This window comes from Ascaphus truei, chromosome 11 (assembly GCF_040206685.1).
Source record: "Ascaphus truei isolate aAscTru1 chromosome 11, aAscTru1.hap1, whole genome shotgun sequence".
NCBI lineage: Eukaryota > Metazoa > Chordata > Amphibia > Anura > Ascaphidae > Ascaphus > Ascaphus truei.
Window position 1 is genome coordinate 42,470,030 of NC_134493.1, and position 19,094 is coordinate 42,489,123.

General features: G+C 49.3%; 2 protein-coding genes across 6 annotated transcripts; one reads left to right on the forward strand and one right to left on the reverse strand.

Annotated features, from left to right (window-relative positions):
- Nucleotides 1–79: 79 nt before the first annotated feature.
- ATPAF2 (ATP synthase mitochondrial F1 complex assembly factor 2) lies at nucleotides 80–5,659 on the reverse strand. 5 transcript variants are annotated; one of them, XM_075565882.1, is made up of 9 exons: nucleotides 5,570–5,659; nucleotides 4,717–4,908; nucleotides 4,455–4,499; nucleotides 3,925–4,070; nucleotides 3,540–3,637; nucleotides 3,060–3,140; nucleotides 2,422–2,534; nucleotides 1,229–1,344; nucleotides 80–626 (listed from the first exon to the last, which is right to left on the reverse strand). In XM_075565882.1, the coding sequence occupies exons 2-9, from the start codon at nucleotides 4,835–4,837 to the stop codon at nucleotides 408–410; spliced, it is 939 nt and encodes a 312-aa protein (XP_075421997.1). In that variant the 5' UTR covers nucleotides 4,838–4,908; nucleotides 5,570–5,659; the 3' UTR covers nucleotides 80–407. The 5 variants fall into 5 exon arrangements, with proteins under 5 accessions (XP_075421997.1, XP_075421996.1, XP_075421998.1 ...); XM_075565881.1 differs by having other exon boundaries at nucleotides 5,518–5,650; XM_075565883.1 differs by having other exon boundaries at nucleotides 4,717–4,903; nucleotides 5,518–5,620.
- Nucleotides 5,660–5,724: 65 nt separating this feature from the next.
- Nucleotides 5,725–17,266, forward strand: GID4 (GID complex subunit 4 homolog). The gene is made up of 6 exons (XM_075565886.1): nucleotides 5,725–6,024; nucleotides 9,468–9,527; nucleotides 10,672–10,779; nucleotides 11,081–11,182; nucleotides 12,016–12,146; nucleotides 13,294–17,266. The coding sequence occupies exons 1-6, from the start codon at nucleotides 5,848–5,850 to the stop codon at nucleotides 13,355–13,357; spliced, it is 642 nt and encodes a 213-aa protein (XP_075422001.1). The 5' UTR covers nucleotides 5,725–5,847; the 3' UTR covers nucleotides 13,358–17,266.
- The last annotated feature ends 1,828 nt before the right edge of the window (nucleotides 17,267–19,094 follow it).

A 19,094-nucleotide genomic window follows, 5' to 3' on the forward strand; every position in this document is an offset into this window, starting at 1 on the left:
CAGCGTCAGGTCTCTTATTTCATGCCGGACGAGCTTTAAAAAAAAACAAAACAAAAAAACAAACAGTGGAAGATGCAGATAATGTAACCACCTTTTATTTTGGTGCAGGACATAATGACCGAAAGCCAGGGTGGGCATGTAAAGATATTAACGTGCACTTGGCCTCCCCAGCAAGAGCAGTTTTGGCCCCACTTTGCAGTCCAGAACTGCTACTCACACAGGAGTGCTCAACAGGTTAGGTTTTCCCAGAGATCCCTGCTTCAGCACAGGTGGCTCGATCTTCGACCGACTCCTCTGATTGAGCCACCTGTGCTGAAGCTGGGATATCCTGAAAACCTGACCTGTTGGGGGGGGGGGGGTTGGTTTCATGCTGCAAATCCAGGGAGGTTTCATCAGGAGATCACAAGTCACTGGGCCACAGTCGGGGCATCAGATTTCCACTCCGTCCCCTTCCCTGCACCTTTATCCCAGGCCGTCCCCCCGGGGAGTCTGTCCTGCAGGAGCTTGTGTTTGACGGTCGAGTTTTCAGAGCAGAGGTGAACAAACAGGGTGCCAGCGGCCGTGCGGGAACGCAACTCCTGGAGATCATATTCATGAGCCCACTCCACGTTCCCCCAGTGCTGAATCTGAGCCAGATAAACACCATATGTGTAAATGGAACAGGAGATCATTCTTATATGCAAGAAGAGTTGAGGAGGTAAAAAAAAAAAAAAAAGGCGTTTTGCTAGTGTGGATTAACCACTCATGGGATGTCAAATGCTACACACATATTAAACACAGCTCAGAAAGATACACAACAGGGATACATACTCAAGGAAATAATGACATTGTAAATAAAATGACAAGAGATTTCCTTACGGAGAGGCAGACAGGCTGGGGTTTGTGATACTAGTTATTAAAAGGTGCAGTGCACGGAGATTACGCACTAGTCTCGGCCTCGTCTGGAATAGCACAAAACTCGTCCTCTTTCAGTGTTGCTCGTTAAAACATCTGAAGAAGGAGGCACAAAGGGGCAGGTTTATACAGCTCCAAAAGCAGCAGCCATAAGGATAACTAAGGAATCTCGATACACTGCAGCCTCCAACATATAGTGTTAAGTATATAATAGTTCAAGATCATTGGACAGTTCCGTTGTGCCAGTCAGTTACCTTTAACTACTTATACCGCATTCAAAAAAAATTAGATCACAAGCTCTTTAGGGGAATGTGCAGCCTGCAGTACGTTTTACCTGGAACTCTTCCTCCAAACGGGACAGAAGAACAGCTTTCTCCACGTCCAGGAATCTGTCTATGAGTCCCATGGATAGAACCAAAGACTTGAGCTGTGCAACGATGAACTCGATCCCTGCATGCCAGGCGGAGAGAAGAGACGCACAGGATCAGGGGATAAATGGTTTCAGCAGCAGGAGAGAGAACTCTGCGAGCTTCCAAACCTGTGCTAAGTCAGTGGTGCGCAACCCATGGGTCGCTGGCAGATTTCTGGGGGACTACCTCTGCGGGGGTCCCTGCTTCTGAAGCCTCTCCTGCTCCGTTCAGTCAGCCTGGATGACGTCATAGATGCCCATATACGGGCATATCCAATTTCAGGCATCTACTACATCAAGGGTGCGCAAACTTTTGCTGCTGCGCCCTCCCTGCCTTGCCTCCTCTGGTGCTCACCCCTCCCCCCCCCCTTTACCTTGATGCGGCATCAAATGACGCCACGGGGTCATGTGATGTCACATGACCCACGCGTCAATTACCCCGCTGTGTCATTTGACCACACGTTGCCATGGAGACTAGTCCTGACGCCGGTAGAGTCAGGGTAAGTTGATGTTGCAGAGGCCTGACGCGATCCCTCAGCGTTTAAATTAAATGCCTTGGGGAAGAGCGCGGGGCCTCTGCAACCGCCATGCCGCCCCCCCCACCCCCCAGAAAAATCTTGCGCACCCCTGTGCTACATCATCCAGGCTGACTGAACGGAGAAGGTTGTGACTGCTGCGGAGATGGAGACACAGAGGGGGATGGGCTGCGGCTGCCGTAGTGCAAGTTAGTTTCTGTAGTTTCAGTCAGAAGATTAACGCGGTGGGGGTCCCATTCAGAAGCAGGGACCCCCGCAGAGGTAATCCTTATGGTTTTCGGGGCCATGGCTGAGGGGGGATCACATATTAAACTATTAAATGTAGGGGTCACAGCAAAAAAGGAATTGCGCACCACTGTTCTAAGCAAAACACTTAAATGCGTCGTCTGTCCATTTAAACATTAAACACCAAGGGGGGGGGGGGGGGGATAGGGGTTGCTTTAATATGCCTCATCATGCTTTTTACAGTGCTAAGTTTTCTTTTATTTCGATGCTGTTAGGAGTCACTAATGCCACTGGCTGGCTCGTCCTACCTAGTAATGCCCACGAGTTGTACGATGCCAGGTGCCTGGCTCGTCCTACCTAGTAATGCCCACGGGTTGTACGATGCCAGGTGCCGGCTGAAGGTTTCCTTGGTCTCATTTGGAATGCTAGGACCCAAGATGCTGGTAGAGGATCCGATCACAACGTTGTATCTAAAACCGAACCAGGGTCAGGTGCAACCAGAGAGCTGGCGACAAGAATACAATGGAAGCCCCTACCCGCTTGGATGTGCACAACAAGAGGCTAATCCTATAATCATTCGAAAAGTCAGTTTGGGGGGGTTTTGGGCCAAAACAGCCGCTTTGGTGACTATGGACCAATAAGAGCTGAATCACCTTCTAGATCAGGAGTGGCCAACTCCAGTCCTCAGAAGCCGCCAACAAGTCAGGTTTTAAGAATATCCCTGCTTCAGCACACTTGTGCTGAAGCAGGGATATCCTTAAAACCTGACCTGCTGGTGGCCCTTGAGGATTGGAGTTGGCCACTCCTGTTCTAGAGCTATAATTACACTTGAAATGCCCCCCTCTGTGCAGTTTGCATAATTAAAGCTGTGACACCAAGTTAAAATACTTATCTTGCATTGCTCAGACTCTGCAACTTTATCTGTCCTACGTATGATGAGAATTCCCAGTTGTGACGTGCTGAACACACAAACGTGTGTCCTTTGAATGTCTCACCTCTCTTCTGCCCATTCCAATATGGGATCCCACTCATTCCTCTGCAGCTGCACCAGCCCTACTGGCTCCTCCACTCTGTAACTGGAATGTAAAGGAGACAAACGTTATGGCTGCTGGATCAGGAAGCTGAATGCAATGCGGCAGGCACGTGGTGCAGCTCCTGGGTGAGTGGGAAAGCCAGGGAATCCTAGCATTACTGAGCTCTTCGAACAAATGGAAGCTTCAGTTAGATTCTACGAGGATACGGGCTGCAGCGCCTCCTGCTGGAGGAAGCACAAGGCACCCACACGATTGCCCCGTTCTTACATTATTCAGGTTCACAAAACATTACTAGTGCTGGTATATCTTCTGCAGCCCTTGGGGTTATGGAATAGCAGCACCCATAGCTCTCTGACTAGCTCCGGATCAGAATTACTCTGCTACATCTCTGCACAGCTGCCCCCCTGCACTAAATCCTGCCTCATGAGGGGCTTTCCTTACCAGATGGTGTCCGTTTCTAAGAACTTTACAGACGCTCTAATAAGTTGCTCCTTGTTCCTCAGTGTTGGGTTATCCAGGGCAGTGTTACACAATGTGGTCTACAGAAGTAAACAGAAAGCAATATTCATTTACTACTCATTGTGGAGTTGTGTGGGAGACCTCAGTCTATAAGGACAGTGAGGTTACCACTAACCCAGCCCATCTTCCCTAAAGTGGTTACAATTATATATTGCACACACAAAGAGAAGAGTCAGGGTGTGTTAATAGAACACCAATGCATCGCAGAGCATAGAATAATACCATTTTAAAAAGGCAACTGGACAGATGTTTAGACGAAAGCTGCCTCTTTTCCCAGAGAACACAGCTGTCTGAAAGGCGTCCTCACCAGGTGCATGGCGTACAATTTGATGGTGTCGTGCTGACATTCCCACTCTGTAGCTATAGCAACAGCCAGAGCCTCGTTGGGAACAGTGAATAAGTTTCCTTTGGGAGTCTTCAGTTTTCTACGATCAAGATTAATCTCAAAACCCCCTGAAGATTGGACACAAACCGTAAATTAATTCACTTACTCCAAAAAAAAAATGGTTCATTCATTCCCCACATGCTCTTAGCTATATGTTCATTTGTTTCATGTATTTCCAAGAATTCAGCCATATTTAATATTAAGCCCTATTTGCAGTCCATTATTTTAGCTTTATTCTCTCTTTACTCAAATCACACCCACTATCTGACACTCAATGCTTCAACTAATCATCCATGGTGATTCAATGAGTAGAACATTTCATTTTAATGCACCCCATCATTTTGCCTCTTTTAAACTCTGATTTGAAAAATGTTGATTCTCTCAGAATTCGGAAAAGCAGCTTTTGATCAATTCAACTCAAACCTTTAATGTATTTGCTTTAAAACACCTACCTTCTCCTTGAGAAATGTTGACACTTTCATAAAACTTCTTTCTTTCTACAAAACAGCAAAAGAAAAAGATGCATAAAGAGGCTAGCCAATTGAAATATTAACCTGTGATTGCTGTAACAGTATACATCAAAACCAAAAATGAATGCCTGCAGAAGAGAGTGCTGTAATTGTTACCTCGGTCTTATTTCTAAGTAGGGTGCAGTGTACTGAATAGGGTAAATGTGAAGTCATTAGCAGGTATGTCCTTGCTTCCTGGGCTCACCTGCAGCAGCTGTGTAGGAGCGTCCCTGTGCACATGAAGTGTCGAGAACCCCAAGAGCTGGATACAGACCCCGGGTCAGCGCAAGCCGCCCAGCCGAGATCATACGGAGACTCTGCAGCATCCTCTCGGCTAGCAGGAACCACTCACGGCCCAATCCTCGGAACAAGGGGACTGGCAGGAGGTCTATCTATCCTACCAAAAAGTTGAACACAAAGCATGGCTGTCAGGAAAAGGGGGGAAAAAAGACAAGACAGACAAAAAAAACAACATGTATGTCTTTATTTATATAGCGTTCAGGGAGAAGCCAGCACACGGGCTTAAACAAAATGCTTTAATGAATCAAATAGTCCGCCGTTTCGGCAGTGCACTAAAGCCTTTTGCAAGGTAACCCTTACCTTGCAAAAGGCTGTAGTGCACAGCCGAAACGTCGGACTACTTGGGTCATTAAAGCATTTTGTTTAAGCCCGTGTGCTGGCTTCTCTCTGAACACTGAGACTCTAGGAACACCCTGAAGTTCATGCACCGGCAGCTAATTACCCTACCGTAACCTCTGTATACTGAGTGCTTGCATATTTATTTATATAGTGCCATTAATGTACATAGCTCTTCACTGCAGTAATACACTTGACACCATAGCTCCTGTGATCACTCCATCCTGGTAGTCCCTCCCTTTCAACATTAACAATACAGACAGAGCACAGCATACAGCTGCTGATCCCACTGTGTGCATCTAGGACCTCATTTCAGGTGGGATTGTTAAAAATGGAGCTGTGCTTCAAGACAAACTGATAATAAACAGACCTGTGACAGGACAGCGTGATGAGCTGAAGCTAGCGATCAACCAGCACCTTACCGCTGGGGGCCGCCATGTTGGTGACCCCTGGGCTCTCCGTTTTACGTCACGTTTCGCACGCAGCCAATCAGCGCCTCAATACGCCTTTGTGGGGCTGTTAATCGCAGACTACAACTCCCGGTAGCCTACGCGGCTGCGCCGACCAATCAGGCGGCGCGCACTGGAGCCAATCAGTGCGGGCGGTGCTGGAGAGGCCCACTGGCTGCGGCGGCCGGGAGCAGAGCGCTGAGAAGCGGCCGGGACCCGCGGGACGTGTCTCCGGGAAGCCGCGCCTCAGCATGCCGGTCCGTACCGAGTCCATCAGCGCGGCCTCCGGCTCCTCATCCCTTATTCCGCCGCCTCCCATTAACACGCAGCAGCCCGGGGTAGCCACCACCCTCCTGTACAGCGGCTCCAAGTTCCGGGGCCACCAGAAGAGCAAAGGGAACTCATATGATGTGGAGGTGGTGCTGCAGGTGAGAGGGGTGTACCCGGGAGAGAGAGGGGCAGGGGTGTACAGGGGGGGAGAGGGGGCATGGGTGTACAGGGGGGGAGAGGGGGCAGGGGTGTACAGGGGGGGAGAGAAGGACAGGGGTGTACAGGGGGGGAGAGAAGGGCAGGGGTGTACAGGGGGGGAGAGAAGGGCAGGGGTGTACAGGGGGGGAGAGAAGGGCAGGGGTGTACAGGGGGGGAGAGAAGGGCAGGGGTGTACAGGGGGGGAGAGAAGGGCAGGGGTGTACAGGGGGGGAGAGAAGGGCAGGGGTGTACAGGGGGGGAGAGAAGGGCAGGGGTGTACAGGGGGGAGAGAAGGGCAGGGGTGTACAGGGGGGGAGAGAAGGGCAGGGGTGTACAGGGGGGGAGAGAAGGGCAGGGGTGTACAGGGGGGGAGAGAAGGGCAGGGGTGTACAGGGGGGGAGAGAAGGGCAGGGGTGTACAGGGGGGGAGAGAAGGGCAGGGGTGTACAGGGGGGAGAGAAGGGCAGGGGTGTACAGGGGGCGAGAGAAGGGCAGGGGTGTACGGGGGGGAGAGGGGCAGGGGTGTACAGGGGGGGAGAGAAGGGCAGGGGTGTACAGGGGGGGAGAGGGGCAGGGGTGTACAGGGGGGGAGAGAAGGGCAGGGGTGTACAGGGGGGGAGAGAAGGGCAGGGGTGTACAGGGGGGGAGAGAAGGGCAGGGGTGTACAGGGGGGGAGAGAGGGGCAGGGGTGTACAGGGGGGGAGAGAGGGGCAAGGGTGTACAGGGGGGGAGAGAGGGGCAGGGTGTACAGGGGGGGGAGAGAGGGGCAGGGTGTACTGGGGGGGGAGAGAGGGAATGTACAGGGAGAGAGAGGGTGGCTGGGGTGTACCGGGGAGAGAGAGGGGGGGGCTGGGGTATACCGGGGAGAGAGAGGAGGCTGGGATTTACGGAGGGGGGGCTGGGGTATACCGGGGGGAGGGAGAGGGGGGGTGGGGTATACCGGGGGGAGGGAGAGGGGGGCTGGGGTATACCTGGGGGAGAGAGAAGGGGGGGCTGGGGTATACTGGGGGGAGAGAGAAGGGGGGGCTGGGGTATACTGGGGGGAGAGAGGGAGGGGGCTGGGGTATGCTGGGGGGAGAGAGGGAGGGGGCTGGGGTATGCTGGGGGGAGAGAGGGAGGGGGCTGGGGTATACTGGGGGGAGAGAGGGGGGCTGGAGTGTACCGGGGGGGCTGGGGTATACGGGGGGAGGGAGAGGGGGGGGCTGGGGTATACGGGGGGAGGGAGAGGGGGGGCTGGGGTATACGGGGGGAGGGAGAGGGGGGGGCTGGGGTATACGGGGGGAGGGAGAGGGGGGGGCTGGGGTATACGGGGGGAGGGTAATGGGGGAGAGAAAGATGGGGGTTTACTTGGGGAGAGAAATGGGGGGCTGGAGTGAACCTGAGGGGGTATACTGGGGGAGAGAGGGTGTGGGGTGTACTGGAGTATACAGGGAGAGAGGGTGGTATACCGGAGGAGAGAGGGGGGGGGCTTGGTTGTTACAGGGGTGTGAGAGGGGTATACTAGGAAGTAAAGAGGGGCGGTATATCAGGGGGACTGGCATATATTGGAGCTGGGCTAGTAGGGTATGCTGGGGTATACCGGGAGGAGAGAGGGGGGCTGGGGTTTACCGGGGAGGGGGAACTCAAATATACTGGGTTAGAGTGGGCACTGTTGGCTTACCGGTAAAGCGGAGGGTGGCTGGGTGTTTACTTGAGGAGAGATGGGTTATATTGGAGGCTGAGGGGTAGTGGTTATACTAGGTGCTACTGCACACAACACACACACAACACACACACAACACACACACACACAGTTGAGTACCTTTCCCTGCCTATAGCATATATTCTTTATCTGTATAATATTTATATGTTCAAGACCTGTAATAAGGTCTTTGGCTTCTGTGTAACTCTCCGCTGAATAGGGTACCATATAAGACGGCTGAGCAACTCCAGTCCTCAAGGGCCACCAACGGGTCAGGTTTTCAGGATATCCCAGCTTCAGCACAGGTTGCACAATCGACTGCGCCTCTGATTGAGCCACCTGTGCTGAAGCAGGGATATCCTGAAACCCTGACCCGTTGGTGGCCCTTGATTACTGGAGTTGCTCCCCCCTTGTGTAAACTCGCTTGTCCTAGTTTTTGTGCTCAGACATCTCTCCTGCCTTTGCTCTGTGCCGTGGGTCTCAGCCCTTGTCTATCCCGTAACGTGCAGATTTCTCTCCTGCTAGGTCTCGCTTGGGTTGGAAGCTGTCTGAGGAAGGGATTCCCTATTCCCATGTTTGCTTTTTATATCTAATCATCCTGCCCCTGAACAGATTGTTTATCTCTAATTAACCCAACAGCTGCCAGGGGATCCTGCCTGCCAGCTCAGGTGAAGCTGTGTTGTTCATGCTGTGGAGTGCTGTTTGTTTACAAATAAAGCCCCTAAAACAATGACAGCACTACACTTCCATTAACCCCAGGGGGACCTCTATAACACTGGCAGGGGTGGGGGGGGGTAAACCCGCAACAAAAATCCTAATCCCAAATTATACACACTTCATGAGTGTTGGATTTGCATACGGTTTCCTTTGCCTGATCCGAGAGGTCGGTGCTGGTAGCGATGTACGTGGGATGATATAAAAGTGCACTGTCAAGCTGAGGGTGGGGGGTATCACGATATGACACACTGCATGCAGAAGGCATACGCGGTGAGCTGTGAGTCACCGGAGACACGCCGTGGCCACTGCTAATTCAGGGCTGCTCTGCATTCCCAAAGCATGTGTCACTTGGTCGGTTCCCTCAGCCTGTGATTTGCGTTTGAGCTGTTGATTTGAGGAACCTCTGACGTGTAGTTTTGATGGTAGTTTGTATGAGGACAGCTGCGACACAGGGGGAAAGCGTCCTAGAACTTCTCCTAACCTGATTCACACGTAGGTGAGAGGAGGAGATATGTTGAATAACAGGGTTTGTCGGCCGTTCCTGTAATAAAATCTTGTCATTTTTTTTTTTTCTAGTTCTAATATGGTACTTTAAACTGAATGTGGGGGATCCCTGTTCTGCATCATATGCAGCCAACTCTGGGGTGGAATCCCATTGACACATTTACAGCTCTGTTGTCTACAAGGCATACTGGACAATACATTTTAAAATGTGTTGTCTGCTCCAGTCCCTCTGACTGTACGCATGAAAATAATTCCATGTTTTGTGGGGTTTTGTTTGTGGTGGGCTAGGGGGCATTGGGGGTCAGATCTCTGTTATTGAGGTATAAGAAACTGTAGGAAGTTGCAGGTGTGACTGTGTGCTCAAACTGCAATGCTGTGTATGCATGCTCCATTTTAGGGACGGTGCCAGTCGATGAAATGCTGCTTTTATGTAAATCCTGTATCTGCTTGTCATGATCCTTGCCGTACTGTAACCCATGCTTCTCACTGTCTCCTCCATTAGCATGTGGACATGGAGAACGCCTACCTGTGTGGATACTTGAAGATCAAAGGCCTTACTGAGGTAAGGTATTAGGAGTAAAACACATGCTGCCTCAGCGGTTATTTAACTGTCTTCTTTTAGGGAGCTGGTAAGCTCCATATTCATCATTGTAAGATTCAACTCTGATTTAAAGCAGCAGTCCAAGCTGTGTTTCTCCCCCCTCCCCTCCCCTCTTTATTATGTGGATCAATAACATGTAGACAATAAGTAATTAGCTAAGTTGCCGATCGATCTATTCTCTTGTGATCGATCAGAGAAGATTCGGCTCTGGGGTTCACTAAATGGCAGTCAGTGTAGCGGAAGAGGATCCAAGATGCAAAGTTCTGTGGGGAAGATCATGTGACCAGGCAGTCACTAGATACAATTGGTGCACTGCTAGAGAGAGGGCAGGGCTCAAAAGGGGTGTGTCAGAGCCTGTTTCAGAAGAGGAAGGGGATGTGACTTTGTAAATGCTTGCTCTAGGAATAGAAAATGCTTGTTACATTAAAAATTCATTCAGAGTTATAGCCTTTAAAAAAAAAAATTAAACAAGTATTTTCTCATAGTGCAGAACCGATTTATTATTTAAAAAAAAAACCCACATGTAGGATATTGCTTGGTCTCCAGATTTAAGGGCACCATGAATCTGATGCCAAGCTTCACACACGTCCAGCGATTTGATGATCGGACAACTTGAATAATTCCCAGATCAGACAACTTGAATAATTGCACAGATGTCACTTGTCGACACCCCTCATGTGACACACATCACCCGTGACAGCAGAGCTATTCTGATATGTCACATGAGAGCACTGGGATCCTACATGTGTCATAGTGGTCTATATGATACTGGCTCACACAGCTTGGCACGCACACCTTACCAGAACACCCACCTACTGTCTGTGCATTCTTCTTTACCAATTAGACTGTAAGCTCTTCGGGGCAGGGACTCCTTTTCCTGTTAATGTTATGTTATTTTTGTGTCTGAAGCGCTTCTTCCCATTATGTGTTGTTTGTATTGTTTTTTTTGTTTGATTGTCATGTATTAGTGCATCACAGCAGTAATACATGACAATGTACATTAATGCCGCTATATAAAGACAAACATACATACACCTTTCTAAGCCATGTGTGCATGGCATGACCGAAAAACATTGTAAAGAGCCTTTCATTTCTTCTTCTCCAGGAATACCCAACCCTCACCACCTTCTTTGAAGGGGAAATAATTAGTAAAAAGCACCCGTTCCTTACGAGAAAGTGGGATGCTGACGAAGACGTGGATCGTAAGCACTGGGTAAACAACCATGCAATATTTTGGGGTGTTGTGTCAATGTTAACATATATGAAAAGAACATGAGCTCGGGAGAGACTGAGGCTATATATATATGTATGTATGTATGTATGTATGTATGTATATGTGTATGTATGTATAATATATTTTTAAAGATTTTAAAAGCTCTGTCTCTTCTCTTGTCAGCATTGTGGAGTTTAGCTTTATTTAGGCGATGGAGGCCTTTTCCAGAGTACATAGAATCGTGACCCAGTGCCTGATTTTGCTTAAACATATATTATTTCCCTGTTTTTATTTTGTGCAGGGAAAGTTCCAAGCCTTCTATCAGTATGCAAAAACCTTTAATTGTGATGACTTTGCTTATGATGAGCTGAAGGTTGGGGATTATGTTTTCATGAGATGGAAGGTAAATCTTGCTACTATCATTAATACCTAGTTGCACAAATACTATGCAAAACGTCCTCCTGCAGCACAATAGTAAAATGAATATTCGGGTGATTGTATAATACGGCACGGCAGGGGTTCGCAACTTCAGTCCTCACGCACCCATGATGGGTCAGATTTTAAGGATAGGCCTGCTTCAGCGCAGGTGGCTCATTCTTCGATGTTAAGGCATATCCTTAATATCTGACCCATCAGGGGTGCTTGACTGGAGTTAAGAACCCCTGCTGTAAGATTTTGGCCTGGTGGGACTGTCCTGTAGGGAAACCTGTAAAGAAGTAGGATCTCTATGAAACTGACGGGCAGTTACAAGGGGGAGGGCAGTTACAAGGGGGAGGGCAGTTACAAGGGGGAGGGCATCTATAGGAAATAGATGACATTCAGCAGAGCGAGTAAAACACTTACTGTGTATATTGGTTATTTCATAAACTGCGGGAAGAGAGAAGATAACGGAGTAGATAGTTGCTGCAGGAGAAAGTATGCGTCTTCTCGGCAGAGTTTGGCCAGGTCTGGTTATTAATGTAACCATAAATGCCGGGATTTGTAACCATGCTGGTCTAAATACAAATGAACACTGCAGTTTGAAGACAACCCAGAAGTTCTCCAATCTGATTTGCTGAATAATGCAAGTGCTTTTCCTGACACGTCCGCTCGGTACCACCGAGGTTTGTCACATTAGTTAGAGGGGCCACAGGTTTGCCACATCTAATCTAGTGTCTGAACCCCAAATATCCACGTGGTGATTACACCACCTCCCTCCCTGTCCCTAACATGTTGCTTTTAACCCTGTGTGTGCAGGAGCAGTTCTTGGTCCCAGATCACACCATTAAAGATATCAGCGGCGCTTCTTTCGCTGGCTTCTACTACATCTGCTTCCAGAAGTCTGCGGCTTCGATAGAGGGTTATTACTACCATCGCAGCTCGGAATGGTGAGATACTCGGCATCCCCTATCAGCGGGGAAGTGAATGTGGGCAATAGAACGGTATAATGGTAATATTGCAAGAGTAAAAAAAAATCAAAATAACGTGCGTTTTACTTTTTTTAATGCGGTGATATCCCTATTAGTCAGCTGTGGGTGGGTCATTGACAATTTGGAAGCACTGCTGTGAAATTGCTGCTTTTTATGTGAGTCTTTCGGGGGGATTTGGGACAGGAGGAGCGAGTTCTGTATCCCCGTCCCACGCACAGTAAGACAGAGCTGCCAGTGTAATCTGCCCACATCCTTACCATATAATTGCTCTGCGATGCGCTCCTGCCTTGTAATCCCTTCCCCACTCCCTCCTATCTCTCAGGTTCAGGAATAGCCGAGAGGGAAGGTTTCATAGAAATAAAATGTTTTCGAGTGGATGAAAACAGCTGAAGTCTTTGTGTGAATAAGGGGAGGAGGCCACGTTTTTAGGTTCCAGTGGGAAAATGCAATACAAACATAACAACTCCTGCCCAGCCTAATAAACAGTAACTAAAAATCAAGGTGCAAGCAGGAAGGTACAGTAGTAATAAATGCACAAAAGCGCAAGCTCTGCATATGCACTCGAGATAGGAATGACGGATGACTTAAAACTTACATTTTATTGGTATTAAGCTAAAATAAGGGCACAGAAGAAAAACAGACCTAATACATAACTACAAATAGTCCGGGTGAGTGTGGGCAAGCAGTGGGGATGAGTTTGATAACTTAAGGTACATAACCAGTGTGATCTTCTAGATTCTAGGACAAAGAACTAGGATCACACGTGTTATGTACCTAAAGTTACCAAACTCGCCCCCACTGTTCGCTAACCCCCACCCGGACTATTTTTAGTAACGTGTTGGGTCTGTTTTTCTTCTGTGCCCTCTTATTTTGTCTTAATACCAATAAAATGTAAGTTTTAAGTCATCCATCATTCCTATCGAGAGCATATGCAGAGCTTGCGCTTTTTGTGCCTTTAGGCTGTAGTGGGATAATAAAAAAATGGTTCTTTTTATATGAAACACGGGTTTTTGAGAAATTAATGTATTGCATATTCTGCTTTATTTGCACATTTCAGGAAAGCGTTTCAATCTTGATATGGTTTTGTTTTGTTTTTTTGTCACAGGTATCAGTCTCTCAATCTCACGCACGTCCCTGAACACAGCGCGCCCATTTATGAGTTCCGGTGACAGGAGATGTGACCCTCAGCAGGCCCGACCGCGGGAGAGTTGGACTCGGCACCGCAGAGACAGAACGGGGCTGTCCCCACACGGACACGCTGCTCTCCTCTTCTGTCCAGAGGACTCTCGGAAGAATGTATGAGTGTTAAAGCAATGATGCACCAGCCAGGGCAATCCCTCCCTCTCTACCCGCGAAAGTTTTTTTGTTTTAATCAGTTTTTTGGGAGGTTTTAGCTACAGACTCTTCCAACTTTTTTTTATTTTAAATTTTTTTTACATTTCGTTCCCACTTCCCCCCTCTTCTAATTTACGTATCCTCCCCTCCACCTTATTCCTGAACACAAGCTTCTGTCTGTGTCCAGGACTGGTCCGTGTGAACACCTCTGGGATGGAGATGTCACTGCCTCCTAGTCTTCAGGTGAAGCGGGCTGACACTTGCAACTTACTGGGAGTGGCAGGTGTGCAACTGTGCTGACCGTTTGCCCGCTTGAGACGCCTACCACCCAGCACCCCGAGGAGAGAGCTCCTGAGTGACACGTCCCGTCTCTGCTCAGCTTGGCTCTGACATCCAGCTTGCTGCGCCAGCCAATAATTTAAAGCCTGCCTGTGACCCAGTTTTGTCAGATCCAGCACAGGTTATACACTCCATGTAAGAAGGGGTAGGGTTGTGTATTCCCCAATCCTGAAATCCTAACCATGCTTACGAAAACAAGAATTAATTTTATCGCTCCTTTAACAAAGACCCGCCACGTCGGTTTCATCCGGACTGCATTACATTTAGCTGTTTTCATATTGAAAATGGCAAATGTCAAATATTTTTTTTTCTTTTATACATATATATTATAAATACGCATATATTTAATCAGAATATAGTTCTATGAAAGTCTCCCTCTACCAGATGGATTCTGCCGTGCGTACACAAGCCAGGTGTGTTCAGAGAGTGTGGTTTTGAAGCCTGTTCGTGCAGGATATAAGCATTGATGAAACTAAAAATGGGTTCTGGTGCCCTGCGACATCAGATTGGACTTGCTGGAACGGCAGGTCAGTTTGCTGCTATCTGAGCGCGGTGAGGATTGCATTCCCGCAACAAGGTTTTTACCGTTCTCACGTGAAACTGCACGGCATCCGTCCTATTAAGTTGCAAGCGGCGGGAAACACAAGTGATTATTAAAAATGGAAAGGCCGTGTTTATTAGTTACGGAAGGTAAATGTATGTGACTAAATACTACGAGCGTTTTATTAAATGCTGCACTGTGCTATGGGATACATGTATGAAGTACAGGCTGCCCTTCTGAGCTTCGAAACACCCAGCCTGTTGTATCTTACTCTTCCTAAACTCTTAGGTGAGAGGTGGGGTTCCATTCTGCAAGATCCCTTCTCTCTCCCCCCCCCCCCCCAGCGTCACGCAAACATTTTAATCGTTGCACTGCCAGTGGGATTTGTAATACATTGCTGGCCCCCATGGCAGGGAAATGGTTAATACAAGAGAGCTCATTTAAAAAAAATAATAATAATATTTGACACTTGTTACTATTTACCTTTTTAATTGGCTAGAAATGCTGGGCTGTCGCTCTTAGTATTTTGTTCCAGCAGGTGAAATAAGATGGCTGCAGATGGAGCAGTAAGGTCACAAATGGCGTGCACACTATCGCAGGGCTGTGCAAATGTGGAGTTCCAGGTATCCCACTTCAGCCACCAATGCATGGCATAAGAATCGCTGGAGCTGTAACAGTCAAAGCATAAGCTATTTGCCATCTAGTTACAGGCTTGTGCGGTCTTGATTTGACTTAAAGTTTCAGTTTAATGTCCGCATCCGTTCCGTTACCCTGATATCCCAAAGATACAGGCTTTCACAGAACCGGTATAAAAAAATAACTATATAAACCATTTTACATGAACCTGTCCCGAGTCCTGCGGTGTGGTGCTGGGTGAGCTATAAAGTGGTTTTCTTTCAAGATCTGTATACATTGAGGTCCCTCAGATCAGACGCCGGGCAAATCCATCAGCCTATCTGTTACCCCCCCCCCCACTTTTTTTCCCCCTGCCTGCTGTACAGAATCTTCCAGGAGCAAGGGTGTTAACCTCTAACCTGCCACAGGGGTCTGCAATGCACTTCCTTTCTCTGCGGTATGTTACGGTGTGGTGTTTAAATCGGGCGTCGCAATGCTTTCCGCTTGAATCATTGGGAGCGGCCATTTTATCATTCGTGAAGAAGCTAGAAAATGTGGTCATTGCAGACGTGGGGAGCTGGAGTACTGCCTGGGGAGGCGATGCGCGGGGGAGCTGGAGTACTGCCTGGGGAGGCGATGCGTGTGGGGAGCTGGAGTACTGCCTGGGGAGGCGATGCGTGTGGGGAGCTGGAGTACTGCCTGGAGAGGTGATGCGCGTGGGGAGCTGGATTACTGCCTGTAGAGGTGATGCGCGTGGGGAGCTGGAGTACTGCCTGGGGAGGCGATGCGTGGGGGGAGCTGGAGTACTGCCTGGGGAGGCGATGCGCGTGGGGAGCTGGAGTACTGCCTGGAAACGTGATACGCGTGGGGAGCTGGAGTACTGCCTGGAGAGGCGATGCGCGTGGGGAGCTGGAGTACTGCCTGGGGAGGGGATGCGCGTGGGGAGCTGGAGTACTGCCTGGAGAGGTGGGGAGCTGGAGTACTGCCTGGGGAGGTGATACGTGTGGGGAGCTGGAGTACTGCCTGGGGAGGCGATGCGCGTGGGGAGCTGGAGTACTGCCTGGGGAGGCGATGCGCGTGGGGAGCTGGAGTACTGCCTGGAAACGCGATACGTGTGGGGAGCTGGAGAACTGCCTGGAGAGGCGATGCGCGTGGGGAGCTGGAGTACTGCCTGGGGAGGCGATGCGCGTGGGGAGCTGGAGTACTGCCTGGGGAGGCGATGCGCGTGGGGAGCTGGAGTACTGCCTGGAAACGCGATACGCGTGGGGAGCTGGAGTACTGCCTGGAAACGCGATACGCGTGGGGAGCTGGAGTACTGCCTGGAGAGGCGATGCGCGTGGGGAGCTGGAGTACTGCCTGGGGAGGCGATGCGTGGGGCAATCTAGTGTTCACTATGTCATTTTGCTGCTGTATGAGGGACACTATATCCAGACCCCTCTCACAGCGCTGAGGTGGATGCCTCTAACTCGGGCGGTGGGCAACTCCAGTCCTCAAGGGCCACACATAGGTAAGGTTTTCAGGATATCCCTGCTTCGGCACACAGGAGGCTCAATCGACAGCCACCTGTGCTGAAGCTGAGACTAATTGAGCTACCTGTGCTGAAGCAGGGATATCCTGAAAACCTGACCTGTTGGTGGCCCTTGAGGACTAAAGTTGTCTACCCATGTTCTATGCTTTAACCCTTTTATCACTGCCATGAAGCATATGCTGGGAGTGGTATTGTGATCTTCAGTATTGCTACAAGCCTGTTCATGGGGGGGGGGGGGGAGAGGGGTCCCCTCCCCCACCTGGCGGCGCCTCCCCGCATCGAACCAGCGATCCTTCGTGGCTGCCTTTTATTGAGACAAGGATGTAGGCTTTGCTATCAATGGATCAGCCAAGGTTCCCATGAGGGGGGGGGGGGGTCTCTTTTTAATGCTGCAATCCAAAATGAACTCAAAAGTGCTCAGTGTTACTGTTGGTAGACTCGATGGCAGCTCCACCCTTTCACTGCCGGAGGTGCCTGTAACGCGTTGCTTCGCATGTTAATGCTATTGCTCTGCCGTGCAGGGACTTCCTGGCAGGGAAAGGGTTAAGAGGAAATGTCTAAACCTGATTCTGTGTCGCTGTCACGTTGGACAGGTTACATGGGAATGCCGTCACGCAGCCCCGTGTGAGCATGTCTTAGTGCGTCACAGGGATGTAAAATGCAGGGTTTGGCAAACAGCATGAAGTCCTAAAAAAATTAAATAAGAATTTAAAAGGTAAAGCTTGCTTTGTTTTTCTTTTGCTTTCACAGGTAACAGTTGTAAACCCGTACAAACAAATAACCCGGCGCCTAGACAAATCCAAATAAAGTGCAGATAATTATGACCGTATACAAAGGCCAATCTTGTAAAGCTGTATTCCTTCAGACGTATCGCGCAGGTGACATCACAATATGTAAAAGAGGAAAAAGACGACCAATCATAGCGTATACCAGATAAACTGTGCATGGGACAAACACACATAAAACACTTGACAAACTTAGACAACAATTATAACAATACAAATACACAATAAAATATAGCATATACAGGGGGTAATGACTGGTAGACTGCTCCGGTGGGGGGAAATTGGAAACCTACTTGCAGCAAGCAGGTATAATTTAGGCGTGATAATAAATGTCTTTATCCAGGCAGGCAGAACGCATGCACGGGCTGTAGGTGCTACCTTCCCCAGGTGAGATTGCCGACGCTAATCCCACTATTCGGGTGCCACCTCCGTTGTAAATACTGCTGTTGTAAATACTGCTCAGGAACAAATTACACATCGTCTGCTCACACCAAGTCCCGACACGTGTAACGCGGGTTGCACGCGCAGACGCGGAAGTGTCTTCCCTCAGCGCCTGCTATCACAGCTCACTGCAGATTCGCTACTCTCGTCAAACTCCCAAGACCACCCTACGCGTTTCGTGATGAACTCACTTCCTCAGGGGCCCCGCTATCACAGTATGTCACTTTTTTTTTGCTTCTTGTCCATTTTAACATGGATCCTTTTATAAGCTTATACCTGCTGCCTTGCACAGCTTTTTCAGCACAGCGTGGGTTAAATAAGTACAGAGCCAGTAACCCTACTCGCAGACAGTTTACTTTTTTGGGGAGGTTGCCCAAGTGTATGTGCTGTTGAGCACTGTCACCAGTGTAGTGAACTCTGTCCTGGTGCAGTCTTTTGAAGGACTCTTCGAGCAGAAGTCCCACGCAAGTCCTCCAGTGTGTTTGGTGCTGAGACAACTGCGGTCTTTTGAGCGGAGACCTCAGCTAGTGCATCTCACCGTCTCCCCTCTGTCTTGAGTGGCCTTTGGTTCACTGGCTTTCAAGGACATCCGACCATCTCTCCGTTCCACCCCTGGTGGAGAATCCGGCAAGAGTGTTCTGTCACACCGTGCTCTGTGCAAAGGTGGGTTATAAAACTCCACTGACCAGGCGGCCAGGGTGGGTTAAAAAAACTGCCGCCCCCAACCCATCCGACCTTCCAGCTGGGGGGTGATGGGTGTAGCGCAATAAAAGACTGACAAACGTTCTGTGCAGCAATGCTGAGACAGCTGTTTCAACCGTTTGGGTCTCATCAGTGCGAGGTTGCTGGATTTGATACGAGAAGCTGGTAGTAGTTACAACCAAACACAAAGTAAATTACGGTAAGTAAAAAAAAAGTGACAAAAAACCCTCCAGCGTGCAGTGGATAGCAAATAACAGTACCCCTTGTGAGCACTTTCTCATGTATGTCTTTATTTATATAGCGCCATCTGGGTACACAGCCGTCACAGCAGTAATACACGGGGCATAATAATATAACGCATAATGGGAATAAGCGCTTAAGGCATAAAAGTTACATTAGGGAAGTCCCTGCCCCGAAGAGCTTACAATCTAAGTGGTAAGTAGGAAGAACGTACAGAGACAGTAGGGGGGCGTTCTGGTAAGTGCGTCTGTAAGGGGCCATGGTCGAGGTATGAGGTGTATAGTATCGGCCACGGAGATACTCATGTGCTTCGTTACAGATATGTGTTTTAAGGTGATCTTAAAGGTGGAGAGAGAGAGGGTCCCAGTTGGATATTTAGG

What these genes read in the sequence shown, in the direction of transcription:
- ATPAF2 (XM_075565882.1), bottom strand. Translation starts at nt 4,837, where the DNA reads ATGCTGCAGAGTCTCCGTATGATCTCGGCTGGGCGGCTTGCGCTGACC. An exon ending in TTAGAAACGGACACCATCTG is followed by an intron (nt 3,141 to 3,539) that starts GTAAGGAAAGCC and finishes TTTACATTCCAG; the next exon opens with TTACAGAGTGGAGGAGCCAG. An exon ending in TTGGAATGGGCAGAAGAGAG is followed by an intron (nt 2,535 to 3,059) that starts GTGAGACATTCA and finishes GTTCGGTTTTAG; the next exon opens with ATACAACGTTGTGATCGGAT.
- GID4 (XM_075565886.1), top strand. Translation starts at nt 5,848, where the DNA reads ATGCCGGTCCGTACCGAGTCCATCAGCGCGGCCTCCGGCTCCTCATCC. An exon ending in ATGTGGAGGTGGTGCTGCAG is followed by an intron (nt 6,025 to 9,467) that starts GTGAGAGGGGTG and finishes CTCCTCCATTAG; the next exon opens with CATGTGGACATGGAGAACGC. An exon ending in TACCATCGCAGCTCGGAATG is followed by an intron (nt 12,147 to 13,293) that starts GTGAGATACTCG and finishes TTTTTGTCACAG; the next exon opens with GTATCAGTCTCTCAATCTCA.